The sequence below is a fragment of the Dendropsophus ebraccatus genome, chromosome 1, assembly GCF_027789765.1.
Source record: "Dendropsophus ebraccatus isolate aDenEbr1 chromosome 1, aDenEbr1.pat, whole genome shotgun sequence".
NCBI lineage: Eukaryota > Metazoa > Chordata > Amphibia > Anura > Hylidae > Dendropsophus > Dendropsophus ebraccatus.
This window is the reverse complement of record NC_091454.1, coordinates 142,817,576-142,833,953: the sequence shown is the minus strand read 5'-3', so window position 1 is coordinate 142,833,953 and position 16,378 is coordinate 142,817,576. Positions and strand designations below refer to the sequence as shown.

Here is a 16,378-nt window from a genome sequence, read left to right as displayed (position 1 = left end):
TGAAAATCCTTAGAAAGGATATGCAAATTAGTATTTGTAAAGCAAGGAGGGCAAAAACCCTGGAAGCAAAATGAGAAGTAAATAACTAATTTATTTTATATCATTTATGTATAATGAATAATCCTCTCACCGGATGATGATTCTTCATTCAAAAGTAATGACTTCTCAATATCATGTTTAAAGAGTTTTTCTGGTCTCGTAGTCAAAATTGGGACAGCAGGAATCTAAAAAAAAAAATATATATATTTTTTTCATTTAAAGAAGCACTCCCCGTTCTATCTTTCCTTCACTCCTTCTACACAGGTGGTATTCTCACTTACTGACTCCCAAGATCGCTGTGCCAGGTACAACAGACTGGAACGGGTGAGTGAACAAAACACCCTGGTGTTGGTAACCAGAAAAATAAAATATACAACTGTTTTGTTTCTCTCTCAATCCTTTAGGGCTATTTTAGCAGGACAATAAAACAATTAATATTTTATTTTAACATTTTTAAATGTAAAAATCGGAGTGCAGTTTTAGTCACATAAATTGCAGATGTGAAACCTGTTTTACCCAAGGCAAACAGTAACCGCATTACAAAAAACTGAAGCAATTTATAGTAGTTGGTATGCTGTTTTACCACACACACACACACACACACACACACCTGTAAAATAATGCAAACACTGACAAAGCCCTAACTAGATCATATCCAGAATTTAATGAACAGGCTTTACCTTGTTCTCCTTTGTGGTTGGACTACTAGTCTGAGATTGGGGAAGAGGAATACTGTTTACCAATTCAAATACCCCTTGAATTTTATAGTCAGAAACCTTCAGGCGTAGTAAAGGCAACTCTCCAGACACTTTAAACCTTCAGGCAAAAAAAAAAAACCCGGTTCAGCGATGAACAGTAACACACAACTGTGGTGATTTTAGGCCTAACAAGACCATGCAAAAGAATAACTGGTAGAGATGAGCGAACCGGGTTCGAGTCGATCAGAACCCGAACGTTCGGTATTTGATTAGCGGGGGCTGCTGAACTTGGATAAAGCTCTAAGGTTGTCTGGAAAACATGGATACAGCCAATGACTATATCCATGTTTTCCACATAGCCTTAGGGCTTTATCCAAGTTCAGCAGCCACCGCTAATCATATGCCGAAATCTTGGGTTCGGATCGACTCAAGCATGCTCGAGGTTCGCTCATCTCTAATAACTGCACTGAAATAACATAAATCATAGTCTGTAATTAACATACTAATTTTAAAAACAACATAAAGGATTTCTAGAATACAACTTCCTTTCTTAACCTCTGTGAGCTAGAACTAAAATGACTGAATGACCCCTATCTCTTCTTGAAATTCTGCTGCATATTCCGTAGTGAGAACATACCCCTAGTGAGCAATCCCATTTAAATACATGTACTGAGTGCAAACAGTCTAACGGAATATAAACGCTAACAGTGGAGCAGTAAAAGAAAGGCCTAGTATTTGTAAGCTGAGAAATGTTAAACCATAAAAGATAATAGTGTGAAATTGTGATTACTATAATGAAAATGAAAAGTATGATGTCAGGTGTTTCTCACCTAGGCATTCGAATGTCTCGCTCAACCATGGCCTTGGAAAGTTCTACCTCAATATCTAGAGGCTGCAAAATGTGAAGGGATGATGATTTCAGCCCTCGAGCAGACTTCCAGTCTTGGCCTGCAATGGAATATAGCAATTATCTTTTTAAAAAACATCTTATAGTGAAATGTCAGAAGTTTTGATCATTGAGGGTCAGGGTGCCAAGTCAATAGAACTCAGCTGAGCTCTGTACCTTTTCTTTTATTTGTCTCCCCTCAGTGGGTGGCACATAAGGCATATGGATTCACAGGAAGTCTATGGCCCAGAGCATGTAAAAGGGTATAAAATATAAACTGCGCTCAACAACCAATCACAGCTCAGCCTTCAGCTCGAGTAAAATGAAAGCTGTGCTGTAATTGGTTGCTATGGGCAATTTGAACCAACTTCATTTTTACACTCTTTAAAGGGAAACTATCAGCAGGTTAGAAGACTCCGATAGCTGATGATAGCGCCCTACTGCGCACAGGGTGCTGAGAATGAAAGTATACCTTCATCCATGGCACCGTTCCTGTGAAGTTTTAATGTAGTCCTGTGTCCGGAAAGGCTATTTGAAAAACTGCCCAACCCCCAGATCAATGATCTGCCCCCAGCCGACCTGCTCCACTGTTCATCATTAGAGGGGGCGGGACATTGCTTCAAATGGCCTTACTGAAGAGTAGACTACATTAAAACTGCATGGGAACGGCGCAAAGGATGAAGGTAAGAGACATACCTTCCTCCTCAGCACCCTGTGCACAATATGAAGCTATCAGCAGGTTAGGTTCGTCTAAACTGATGATGGTTCCCCTTTAATAAATCTGGGCCTAAGGATTTCATTTGTTGTACATTAGTACAGGGGCACCTATGTTGTCTAGGTTTTCTGCACAGCATTTAGAGACAGGTACACAGCAGTACCATGGACATAGCTGACTTTTTTAACTTCTATTGGAGAGTTTTCTAGGCATGCTATGTGAACTGTCTAAATGTGGTTGAGCAAGCAGTGGGAGGAGGGGAGCTCTGATCATTAGCCATTATGAATGGCTTGTTATTAATTATATACTGGTGTTCGTTTTTATTGTAATTCTTCCTGTAGTGACAGGGAGGAGATTGCTGAAAAGCGTTCTCTACAGAACATTAACTGTCAGTTTATTATTAGGCTTAGTGGCCAGACTGAAAACAAAGATTAGTCTCTTGCTATCACCCCTTCCTTGTTACATTTTTTTTATATCTGACTGGGCAATTATGATGTGTTCAAGCCGTATTACCTCCCAAGGTGCTGTAAGAATGAATTAGTTTAACCCCTTAGTGACTGCCAATGGCAAACAGGTAGACAGAATATGGAGTGGGCTTCTGGGAGTCTGAATAATAGGACCCCCACTGATCTTGCAAATGGAATTCAATTCTAACCCTGTGCATAATGGATAACCCCTTTAAAGCAAACTAAACAATACCTGGTTTGCTGAACAGCATTTGGACTTTTTTAAGTTGAACATGAAATTTATCATAGGCTTTATCCATCAGCTCTTCCAGAGATGAAGTTCCAGCAGTTGAAAGAGAACCTTGGTTAATACTATTAAGCTACAAAAAAATAAAAAATAAAATTATAATTTAATTTTAATTGCATAGATTGTATTAAAATTATATATTTAATAAGTGCCTGACTCATCTTGAGCATGCTGCCCTTTGCCCACATCTTGACATGTGAATTCTTTGAGTGGAGAGGCGTGCAAGGCCTCCCATTGAAAGACAGCAGGTGGGATTCAGCACGGAGACCGCGGACAGGGGTTCCAAGCAGAATTTCTGCACCAATTCTATAGTGTGAACAGGCCTTAACGCTGAATAAGAAGGACTCAAAAATCTGCTTCATGGATGCATGGGAGACAGAAATGGGTTGAGAACTGGTCTACAATGGCATGTCTGCTAGCATATAAAAAGTGGTTCTCTTTGAGAATCCAGGAACTTAATTATGAAATTCTCTCACTGTAAATAGTATAGCACTCCAGTCAAACTCTATAAATTTTATACCACACTTTGTTTATTTGGGGTTTTTTTAGCAGTTGGGGGGCCTCTTTTAACTATTTTCATGCCTGTAGTGGGTCTGTATCTTGCCATTGCGGTGAGCTGTTGCAATTTTTTGTGTTTTTGTGTGTTTGCAACTTCAGCCATAGCAACGTGCTCCTGCCTAGTGTGAATGGTGTTCTAGGAGAGCTGACCAAATTTGTCTTTTTGTTTCTGTGTTCCAGATGGGGAGTGGCTGCCTCTACTTGGTCGTGCACTCCACCTATCCCACCCAGGTGGTGTAACTACTTGTGCCGGTATAAGACAGATCTTGCATGCCCAGAGCATAGGCGTATTTCATGCCATAGAGAGGACATAGTACAGTGTAGGACTGCCCCGTGTATGAGGCCACCATAATGTGATGGGGTAGTATTATCTGAAAAGATAATAAGTAGGGAATGAACTGTTAGGGGGGATGATTCAACATGAATTTTACCTAACCGAAATACCCTTTAAGAATGTATTACAACATTCATTACTTGAACAAGAGCAAGTGGGGTAAATAATGAAAGGTCATGGATGCAAATCAATTTGTATTATTAGTCACTGTTCATCAAAGTTTATACATTTCAGCAGTTTTAAAGTGAGTCAATTACCTCAGCGAAAATGTTTAGTAAACAAACTAATAGAAGTCATAAAACTAAAATGGTGTACTGCATTTACACAAGCTACAAAATAGCAGATTTATTATATTACAATTATTTCATTTACAGCTGCCATGTTTAGATGTCATGTCAGCCATGTTTACATGTCAGATACTATTATAAATCAACCCTTGTAGCTGAATTGTATGTCCATTAAGACTAAATATCTGAAGCCTCTGCTATGGAAAACATGTGCAAAGCATTTACCAACGCACTTCAGTGTCCAGAAATAGCCAATACTGGGCTTTGTGCTCATATAATCTAAAGATATCCAGTAAAAACTAGATACGGACAAATAAGGCAGAAAGATCTAAATTTGGTAATTATACCTTCTATATTTGGCGTTTATACTTTCTAAATTTAGATAGAGATAAGGTTATTTAACTCCACTGCAACCACTAAACATGTGTCATCGTAAAAGGAAGGATTAGATTATTTTTAGCAAACTAAGATTTTAATCACCAACTGTGATCTCTATGGGAAAAGGTCATATAAGGGATTTAATATAAAAAAAAAAAAACACACTTGTTGGCCTTGCTATTATATACCTGTAAACTACCAAAATCCACAATGATCAGGTCAGTCTTTTCATGGTAGAAGCCAGTCTTTGGGATCAACAAGTAAGATGGTTGCAGATTTATTTGTAAATCAAGAACTTTCCGAGTTTCAATCATGTGCGACAGCCCTAGAAAAAAAAATCACAAATAATATGGCAACTTTGGTCATTTCACTTTAAGACAGTGAAAATAAACTGAACGTTTGTTAATTTGTGATTAATTCATAAGTCATCATATCTTTTCTCCTAAAATGGGGCATATGTAATATGCCCCAATACAGTAAAACTAGTAGGTGGGATTTTCCCTAAAGTAGGGGGTAAAGTAAAACTCTATAAATCTAGTAATACTGCAAGTACGCGCCACTATATCTCTTGGGCCATGAGTGGTGTTACAAGGGATGTGACTCTCCTAAGGACTTTGGGGGATTACTTTTCTGATCTGCATACAAAGTACCATATTTATTTTTATTAATAAGCTAAAACATTCCTTGGGCACAGTGGCCTGGGGGACCAAACACCCCTGGATGTGGTTAAAAGACACTCAAAATGTTAAAAACCAAGACCCCTCAATTGCTAAGTAACTCAGTATGGATGGATTCTGAGAAAGTACCTAACTACTGCAGTCTAAGCTAAGACTAAATTGTGTGGATTCTGGGAAGTACCAAGCTGTACTGCAGCCTAAGCTGACTGTGCTCACTGAATCAAGGTGGCAGGTAATGAAAGTTTGGGAAAGCACCCAGCTTCACTATCTATGCTGACTGCCACTGCTACTAGTTTTGCATCTGGTTTGATCAATTATTATTATAATGGAAGTCAATGGAAAAATGCATCCAAACGGATTGCTTCCTTTTTTCACAAAATGTATATGTTAAACGCACTGCAAGAAAGCTGTGTGAACCCAGCCTAAATCTTTGTAGTTTGAAAAGAACCATGATGATGGTGAGAATCTAGTCAACAACTCCAGCTCTGATTACACTGCAGGGGAGAAGTCAGTGTAACCTACGGTACCTACTAGGATCATATATACAAACCTGCAGGCTCCAACTGATTGTAATAGGAGCTTTGCCATAGACTCTGTACTGTTTCAGAAGCCTAGGTCTTTCTGATTATTTTTTAACCAAAAATATCTAGGCAAAATATTATGAGGACAAGATGTCAGATGATGACTTCTGACAGTTTCTATAAGTTTCCTCATTCATCAAGTCAGGGGTATCAAACTCAAATACAAGAAGGGGCCAAAATTAAAAACTAATTAAAATAAAAATTGAAAAAATGTGTACAAATTAGGTGGTTTTTCCATCATACGCCATTTTTATTGAATGAACCACTGCCTATATAGAAAAGCTCGGGTAACAAGTCCTGTTAGAACTTGTGGTCCTACCAATTTTAAGCCATGAAACAAATATTGCTGGAAAAAGTAAATGTTCCAGTACATATTGCTGGAAAAGGAACTAATCTTTAAATGATCTTTATGTTGGGTCCCAATATGTACAAACTCCATTATTTGGGAGGGTGGAGGTGGGGTGGTAATATATATTTTCCTTTCCAGCATTTACCCACCCACCACAATGGACAGATTGATGAGAATCACCCAATTACCTGCAGCTGTTCTTTCTTTAATCTCTTCTAGTTTCATCAACGTGGCTGAAGTTAGCTGTTCTAAATCCATTCCTTTTTGTGTCCGGAAAAAGTCTGCCAGAGCGTTTATTGTTGCCTACCATAGAAATTAGATTAGGGACAATAGCAATTGTCACTAAAAGTCAACCTTGACATCCTGCGCTGATAACATCTCTTCATAAAACTAGCACATCATAGGGACAATGATCATATAAACAGAAGTGTACAACTGCTTTATGAAAATGTGGGAACTTCAGAAGATTAGAAGGAGCATTAAAGGCTAGAAGTGCTTTTCCATCTACTACCCTCAACATTTCTTGTCTGATGCTAAATAAAAAAAAATGGCCTTAAGGCTGCATGCACACGTTCCGGGAAGTTGTCCGTGCTCACGGACAATTTTACAGCCCATTGCTTTCTATGGGGCTATTCAGATGTTCCGTGATTTCACGGATCCGTTCCGTTAAAAAATAGGACATGTCATTACTCGGAACGGATGCACGGAAAGGATTTCCCATAGAAATAAATGAGATCCGTGTTTTTCACGGATGTACACAGATGTGACATCCGTGTTCATCCGTGAAAAACACGGATGTGATGTAATCAATGTCATTTATAATGCTGTAAGACAGATTCGTGAAAAAAAACGGACACGGATACAAAACGGATGCAAAACGGACTGTTTTGCACGGATCACGGAGGTAGCTGCCGGACCACAATCACAGATCGGGAAAATCACTGAACGTGTGAATGCAGCCTTAGCATTCTTATCATGTAGGACAGATGCATGCAAACCATTGGATGGCACTATAAGTATCTCCCTCAAACCATAACCCAGTATTTAAAACTTTAGTATTAAAACATAATGGGAGCCACTGAGCAACTGAAAACAGTGTTAAAAAGTACAATGTGGCCAGAAAATCTCCATTCACCTTTTAGCAGTCAAGAACATGGAAAATAAAAATGGTCAAAAAGCTTACAGAGTTATAAAACAAAACACAAATAAAAAAGATAAAAACTTACAGCATCGTAAATAATCTCCACAGGTTGGGACTGCAATACTAGGACCTGATCAGAGGTGCGGTCTTCAGGGTTCGTTTCAAAGAGGATCTTAAGAAGGGATGATTCACTGGAGCCAATCGTACTTACTAGAGATGGAATTATATCTTTCTGTTTGAGACCAGTCACATACCAGTGGTCCAGTTTTGCTTCTACTCTGAAATTTAAAAAAAATAAATAAACTAGATTAATATCTTCTTTAAACAACAGTATATTTTCGACTGAGTAGGTCCTTGGAAGTAAAATGATCAAAAGAAAGGACACTTAAAGGGGTGCTCCAGCGCGGGGGCACTTTTTGGGGGGGGAATGGGGAGGAGGTGGCCACCTCCTCCCCGGTCCCCCCAAAAAAGTGCCCCCACGCTTGATAACCCCTTTAATCTTACTCAGAAGAATGGCAATTAAAAAAAGTGTCTGTCATGAATCTCAATTTTTCTAAATAGCAAATATGTAGTTAGTGACTGCAGCAGCCCATTTAGTGCCCCATTATGCTGCTCATGCATCTGCATTTCACCCTGAGCCAGTGGATGGAACTCAGGAGACAGTGGGAAGGCATTTTAGCTTGCAACAATTCAAGGGTTGAGAAAGCCTCTTTCATACTACTCAAAGGGAGAAAAAAGGACAGTTATATGAAAGGTTCCATGCAGCAACATGCACTAACAGTTATCCAACAGCATCTTAGCTGGCAAAGTAAATTGCAGTTGACATATTGGGGGAGATTTATCAAACATGGTGTAAAGTGAAACTGGCTCAGTTGCCCCTAGCAACCAATCAGATTCCACCTTTCATTCCTCACAGATTCTTTAGAAAATGAAAGGTGGAATCTGATTGGTTGCTAGGGGCAACTGAGCCAGTTTCACTTTACACCATGTTTGATAAATCCCCCCCATTGACTTTAAAATATAAACAGACTTGCAGACTAAATCAATGGTTCGGCTGTATTCCTCACGAATACGGACGAGTAATACCTGTAACGGACTCTCCCCTGCCCGGGCAGCATCTGTGATAAGATGCTGTGTACAGATAGGCGCTGTGTCATTACAGCGTGGCGCATATCAGTACAGTTCCCATCTAAATACAGATGCTGCATGGGCGGGGGAGACTCAGTTACAGGCATTCCTCGTCCGTGGTCTGTGAGGAACACGGAACGTGGGAATACAGCCTTAGGCCCCGTTCCCACTGAGCAAAGCTAGCGGAATTCCGCGACGGAATTGTCTGCCGCGGAATGCCGTTAGCCTCCCGCTCATAATGGGAGTCTATGGGAGGCGCGCGCTGCTGCTCTGTACGCGCTGAAGAATGAACATGTTCATTCTTCAGCGCGGACAGGGCAGGAGCGCGCGCCTCCCATAGAGTCCCATTATGAGCGGGAGGCTAACGGCATTCCGCGGCGGACAATTCCGTCGCGGAATTCCGCTACCTTTGCTCAGTGGGAACGGGGCCTTAGAGTCTTCAAAGCTTAGACTGCAATCCCACGTTTGCAGCCATGCCCCCATGCTGACAATAGCATTGTGCAGCTATTAGAATGGGGGCGTGGTTTCGACCACATTCATAACTGCAAATGTGGGAACACAGCCTTAACTGTGTCATGCCATACACAGACATTATATTCATTGGAAAAAATTGGTCAGCTCTCCTATATTCATTGATTTAGTCTGCAAGCCTATTTATATTTAATAATAAATGTAATATTTTATAAGCATTTAAAAAAAAAAAAAAAAAAAAAAAGTTATTTAACTGCAAAGTGAAAAATGTATTTAGACTATTTCCACATTTACATTCAGAATGCGGTGTGAATGTGGCCAAAACCATGTCCTATTTCTCTACAAATAGCCACTGTGCAGCTATAGAGGGCTGCAGAAATGTTTTGCAACCTCCTAATTTAAATACCTGGCCTTGTGAGTGAGTGGGCAAAAAACACCTGCAACAGGTCATTCTCAATGAGAAGACATACTGGCAGTCGGATTGACATCCCGCTGCGAGCATGTAAGTGACAGCTTCGTTAACCAATCCCCCCTCCCCTCCCCTCCCCCCCCCCCCCCGCCGCCCGGAGCATACAGTACCTGCTCCGCACTAAGGCTTGCTTTGGGGGTTCCGGGCTGGATGTCCCTTTCAGCCAATTAGTGTGCTGCCTCGCCACAAGTGTGAGTATATCTTCTCATTGAGAATGACCAGTGATAGATCTGCAGCGTATTTTGCTGCTAATTTGCAGCCTAAAATCCGCTGCGGATCTGGCGTGTGTGTTTGTAGCCTAAAGGTGTTACTGCCCTGAAGTTTCCATGTAGGTCCCCTGATTGCACATGACAGCTGGTCTTGACGCATTAAGTGGTGACAGGTTCAGGTGCCACCTGCAATGAGTGGTGATACGCTGAGGCCACTGGTGCTTGCCAATCACCAGTAATTGCAGGTGGCCCTAAAACTTGTCACGGTTTAAAGCACCATGCCCAGGTGCCACCAACAATCTCACATGGCAGCTGCAGGTTGATTCCACTGTGTTTAAGAGCTCTTTCATTTGTACATAACAAATAACTCACTTTATTGCCTGGGCTCCCGGTCTCTGGTACACTTTAGTGCTGAGATCAACTATCTGCACCTTCAATGTCTCTGGTGAATGCTCATCATCTCTGATAACTATAGATGTGCTAACTAGCTGGAAACTTAGAATGTGAGCAACGTACTGGATGGGAACAAAAAAAAACCCAAAAACGTTAGTTTACCATAATGACCATACTTTTCAAGTTCCAGACAACAGTTTTGGGAATACATCTCTAAACTTGTGAAAAGACAAATAGAATGAATGAGTTACCCATAGCAACTAAGCAGGCTACAGCTTTGTGGGAGGTTTTATATGGGTTTCTTCCTGAATCTTCCTTTACATAAATCTGGGCTACAATATGAACAGAATGTTTACACAGAGAGATTTATCTGACAGATTTTTAAAGCCAAAGCCAGGAAAGGATTTGAAAAGAAGAGAAATCTCAGTCTTTCCTTTATGACAAATCAAAATTTAGCATTTGAGAAAATGAGGACTGCTGCTCACTCTCTGACATACATGGTAGAGGGAAGGTGATAATCCATTGGTGCTTTGGTGTTAATAAAGTGGGTAAAATGAATGCCTCAAATTTTGCCACACTGTTTATTGTGTTGAAAAGAAAGGGGCAAGAGGAAAAAATCCAAGAATGGGTTTGAGAAAAGGAGAAATATCAGTCTTTCCTTAAAGAGGACCTGTCACCCCCCCACCCCCCCCGTGCCGGGGTGACAGGCTCCCAACCCCCGTTAGATCCCCCTATACATACCTCATCGCACCGGGTCCCGCTTCCTGAGCCGGTCGGGTGACTGAGATTTCAGCGCCCGAAGCCCGGCGCGCGGGCGATTACAGGAGAGTCAGATGCTCATAGAGAATGAATGGGGAGTCCGATGCGCCGTCATTCTCTATAGGCACCGGAACCTCACGCGAGCGAGTGCGCCGGGCGCTGAAATCTCAGTCACCCGACCGGTTTAGGAAGCGGGACCCGGCGCGATGAGGTAAGTATAGGGGGATCTAACAGGGGGTCGGGAGCCTGTCACCCTGGCACGGGGGGGTGACAGGTTTCCTTTAATGACCTGTTCTCTGTTTATAGTCTGTTCTTGGCTTCAAAAATCTGTCAGATAAATCTCTCTCTGAACTCTGTACGCCACATCATAGGTGGCGTAACTTTATTATTAAAGTACCAATAACGATTTTAAGATCTAACACCTTTAATGGCTAATCTGTTGTGAAAGACCCCATCATACAAAAGAGTGCCTTTCAAGTAGCGATTCAGAGAACGGGAGATAACATTTTTTAGGCTTACTTAATGCAATGAGTGACCTATAAAAGCTAAGATTGAAGTACCAAAAGTTCTGCTGATTTGAATTTATTGCCGTAAATTGTTTAGTTTATGGTATTAACTAGCTTCTGTTGCATTTCTGAGCACATCTAAAAAAAAAAATAAAAAAAAAGCATTTAGAGTATCTACTTACTGTTTTAGGCAAACTGAGATTGTGAGAGCTTTCACTGTAACCTATTGCGGTAAAGAGTTTCTTCTTCTCCTCAGGAGTCATTAAGTCATCAATTTCTGAAATAAATTAAGGCACACATTTATTATACATAAAATATAGCCAATAAGGGTTTAAAGGGGTACTCCAGAGAGAGAGAGAAAAAAGTCTTTAATAGATTTTTTTTTTTTTTTGTACTTGTTTTTTTACTTCTATATTTACCTCCAGTGCCTGGCAGCAATAAGGGGTGACACAGCCCTTTGCTGCTACCACCATTTGTGTTGGGAACTCTAAGACCTGTAGTTCCCAATCTCCTGCTCTGTTCTAGCGCCGCTGCACAGCACTAAACAGAGCAGGGTCCGGTTCCTCCCATGTACTAGGGCTGGGCGATAATGGTCTAAATCAATACCATGTTAATTGAACATGTATCCTAGACAACAATTAATGAATATTTAAGACACGCCCTTTTGCCAAACACCCCTGTGCAAGCCACACCCACATAGTCGTGGCAAACTGGCAATATTTTGTTTTAGTAAAGTGTAAAAAAAAAAAAAAAAAGTAACTCACTGAGCAGTGCCATTTAGTCTATTGCCATTATTAAAGGCCCCCCACTGGGGCCCCCTAATGTTGACAATAAGCTAAATGCTACAGCTCCTTGCAGGTGTGAGGCACTGTGTTAGGGGATCAGGTGACACCATGAGAAGCAAAAGGTACATGGCTGTCATTAATTTTCACCTCCTCTGGGAATCCTGCTAATCTGGCAGCCCCATCCACTGACCAGAGCTCAGAGGCATCTGCAGCTACCGAAGCTGTACGATCAGGGAACTGGAATGCTGCCTGCTGTGGTCACGGTTAAAAAAAAAAAAAAAAACTTCATAGAGGAGTGACGCGTTTTTTTTTTTTTTTTTTACAAGAGGTGTAAGCAGAGTCAGGCAAGACCAACAAATTACACACTGCGCTCCTGCATGTGGAAAAGCACCAAGCTATCGCCACTCTGGGTTTCCAAAAATGCCAGCCCCTGCTGTTACTTCCTTTCCGTGTGGTGCAGCAAGGTGGGGGAAAAGGAAAAAAACAAAACAAAAACGACCTATGGAAGATCCGGTTGGTTAACCAAGGCCACAGCTGGTTTCAATTTTTTTACAGTTTAATGCCCAGCCCTACCGCGTATGGTACATTGTTAGCAGCACTAGAACAGAGCAAAAGACCGATAACTGCAGGGTGTAGAGCCGAGTAGTTCCTGACACAAACAAGTGGTGGCAGCAGAGGGGATGTAACGCCCCTAACTGTGGGTTCACACAACGGCATCCGCGCGGCTGTAGAATCGTGTCTACAGGATGGGCAGAGATGCGCGCCACAATGAGGTGGTACGAGCAACGGAATCAGACGGAACTTCTTTGCGCGGATTTCGTAGTGTGAACCTACCCTTACTGCACAAAAGCACTGGAAGAACATATACAAATAAAAAAATATTTTTTTTTTAAATAAAGTTGTATTACAAAGTCATATAACTTTATTAAAGCAATGTCATGACTTAACATTCCATTTTTTTTTTACTTTGCTGCTGTGAAAAGTAGAAAGCCCCATTTGCATTGTCCTGCCAGAATCCTTTAAAGGGGTAGTGCACAAAAAAAAAAAAATTCTTTCAAATCAACTGCTGCCATGAAGTGCCAGAGATTTGTAATTTACTTCTATTAAAAAAATCTCAAGCCTTCCAGTACTTATCAGCTGCTGTGTGTCCAGCAGGAAGTGGTGCTTTCTTTCCTGTCTGACACAGTGCTCTCTGTTGCCTCCTCTGTCCATGTCAGGAACTGTCCAGAGAAGGAGCAAATCCCCATAGAAAACCTCTCCTGCTCTCCAGACTGGAAATAATACCACTTCCTACTGGGCATACAGCAGCTGATAAGTACTGGAAGGCTTGAGATTTTTTAATAGAAGTAAATTACAAATCTCTGGCACTTCATAGCAGCAGTTGATTTGAAAGAAAAATTTTTTTGGTACACTACCCCTTTAAGCAGAGTGTTATACGATCTTAGAATCTGCCACAAGCTTCTAGTTTCTGCATCATTGTATCTTTTAAAATTCCAAAACTGATTAACAACCATTTATATATACAATCACTTTGGGGAATAGGTATCTGTGCTTGTGTACATGTGCTTGTTTTCTGGTGCAATGGTACTGGGGGGAAACAGCATTCAAAGCATTAGTACACTAATGAAGCTACAGTAGTTTGCAATAAATTAGAATATCAACAAAAAATTTTTTTCAGTAATTCAATTCAAAAAGTGACCTCATATATTCTATAGAGTCATTACATACAGAGTGAACTTTTTCAAGCGTTTATTTCTGTTAAAGTTAATGATTATGGATTACAGCAAGGAAAAACCCAAAAGTCAGTATTTCAGAAAACTAGAATATTAAATAAAACCACCTGAAAAAAAAAAATTTTTTAACACAGAAATGTCAACCAAATGAAAAGTCTGTATAGTAAATGCCCTCAATACTTGGTTGTGGCACCTTTTGCATGAATGACGGCATCAATGTGGCGTGGCATTGAAAGGGATCAGCTGATGGCACTGCAGAGGTCTTTTTGAAGCCCAGGTTGCTTTGATAGCGGCCTCCAGCTCATCTGCATTGTTGGATCTGGGTCTCTCCTGTTCCTCTTGACAATACCCCATCAATTCTCTATGAGGTTAAGGTCTGGCGAGTTTGCTGGCCAATCAAGCACAGCGATGCTGTGGTTAGTAAACCAGGTATTGGTACTTTTGTCAGTGTGGACAGGTGCCAAATCCTGCTGGAAGATGAAAATTCCATCTCCAAAAATCTTTTCAGCACAGGGAAGCATGAAGTGCTCTAAAATTTCTTGATTGACGGCAGCGGTAACTTTGGTGTTGATGAAACATAGTGAACCTACACCAGCAGATGACATGGCTCCCCAAACCATCACTGATTGTGGAAACTTCACACTAGACCTCAAGCAGCTTGGATTGTGTACAGCCTCTCCACTCTTCCTCCAGACTCTGGGACCTTGATTTCCAAATGAAATGCAAAATTTACTTTCATCTGAAAACAGCACCTTGGACCACTGATCAACAGTCCAGTTCTTCTTTTTCTTGGCCCAGATAAGACGCTTCTGGTGTTGTTTATTGGTTAGAAGTGGCTTGACACATGGAATGCAACACTTGTAGTCCATGTTCTGCAGACGTCTGTATGTAGTGGCTTTTGAAGCACTGACTCCAGCAGCAGTCCACTCTTTGTGAATCTCTCCCAAATTTTTGAATGGCATTTTCGTTACAATCCTGTTAAGACTGCAGTTCTCCCGGTGGCTTGTGCACCTTTTTCTACCACACTTTTTCCTTCCACTCAACCTTCCATTAATATGCTTTGATACAGCACTCTGAGAATAGCCAGCTTCTTTAGCAATGAACTTTTGTGGCTTACCCTCCTTGTGGAGTGTGTGAATGACTGGCTTCTGGACATCTGTCAGGTCAGCAGTATTCCCCATGATTGTGTTGCATACTGAACCAGACTAATGGGGTGTTTACACAGACAGATTTATCCGGAAGATTTTTGAAGCCAAAGAAAAGAGCAGACTATAAAACAGAGAACAGGTCATAAAGGAAAGAATGAGATTTCTCCTCCTTTTAAATCCATTCCTAGCTTTGACTTAAAAAATCTGTCAGATAAATCTGCCTGTGTAAACGCACCATAAGGGACCTTTTATAACGCTTAGGGAGCCACTGCAGGTGTTTTGGGTTAATTATTCTAATTTTCTGAAATACTGACTATGGATTACAGCCAAGAAAACCCCAAATCATCAACTCTAACAGAAATAAAAGCTTGAAAAAGTTCACTCTGTATGTAATAATATATAAGGTCACTTTTTGAATTGAAATACTGGGGGAAAAATTGTTGATATTCTAATTTATTGCAAACCATTGTAGTATCAGCCTTCGACATGCTGGTGAATATGGCAAACCTTCACTAAAATCACATTCCATTTGGTCACATACCAAAATTAACAAAATTAATGAATGTGTCCCTTTCGTGAACTCTTTTGTAAAATCATCAAAAGTTCATTGCATTGTTGGCACACACTGCATTTTCCTTTTTGTTTAAGCAGTTGTGTGGTTTTCTTTAAAATTACTTTAATGTGAAAAACCATGACATTAAAGCCCACATATCATGTATTTCATTTTAGTGTAATTAATTAAATGTAAAAGGTATAAAAAAATAGGATTAGTCTTACCGGTAAGACTGTTTCTTCGAACCTTCACGACGGCACCATAGGAGGATGGGTTGTACCCTAGGGACAGGAAAAAGCACGAGAGGTTAAAAGCCCCTCCCTTTCCTCCCAGCACCAGTGCCTTTATAACAACCAATAGCACCACGTGAGTATCATATTAAACATACAATACTAGGGAGGGATACTGGTGCCGTCGTGAAGGTTCGAAGAAACAGTCTTACCGGTAAGACTAATCCTATTTTCTCTCCTCACCTTCACGACGGCACCATAGGAGCAATACCAACCATTACTCTTAGGGGGGGACCACAGCCTGCAGCACCTTCCTGCCGAAGGACAGATCTTCCCTTGACTGCAGAAGTAGTCTATAGTGTCTTGAGAATGTGTGGGGGGACGACCATGTCGCGGCCCTGCAGATCTGTTCCAGAGAGGCCGAAGCCCTTTCGGCCCATGATGTGGACATCGCTCTAGTAGAATGAGCTCTTATATTAATGGGAGAAGGTAGGTCTTGAGCTTTATAGGCTTCTGTTATTGAGTTTTTTATCCATCGGGCGATGGTACTTTTTGAGACTTTTTTCCCTTTGTTTTTTCCCTGGAACTGGATAAATAG

General features: G+C 40.9%; 1 protein-coding gene across 2 annotated transcripts in view; it reads right to left on the bottom strand.

Moving 5' to 3' along the window:
- The window catches only part of VPS13C (vacuolar protein sorting 13 homolog C), a 212,683-nt gene that overhangs the window by 117,072 nt on the left and 79,233 nt on the right, over positions 1-16,378 (bottom strand). For both annotated transcript variants that reach the window (XM_069980827.1, XM_069980821.1), the window contains 9 exons: positions 11,514-11,608; positions 10,046-10,188; positions 7,482-7,674; positions 6,444-6,558; positions 4,837-4,973; positions 3,038-3,164; positions 1,568-1,685; positions 720-855; positions 131-224 (listed from right to left, as the gene is read on the bottom strand). In XM_069980827.1, coding sequence (XP_069836928.1) covers positions 131-224; positions 720-855; positions 1,568-1,685; positions 3,038-3,164; positions 4,837-4,973; positions 6,444-6,558; positions 7,482-7,674; positions 10,046-10,188; positions 11,514-11,608 — 1,158 coding nt within the window. The remainder of the gene's footprint in view (positions 1-130; positions 225-719; positions 856-1,567; positions 1,686-3,037; positions 3,165-4,836; positions 4,974-6,443; positions 6,559-7,481; positions 7,675-10,045; positions 10,189-11,513; positions 11,609-16,378) is intronic.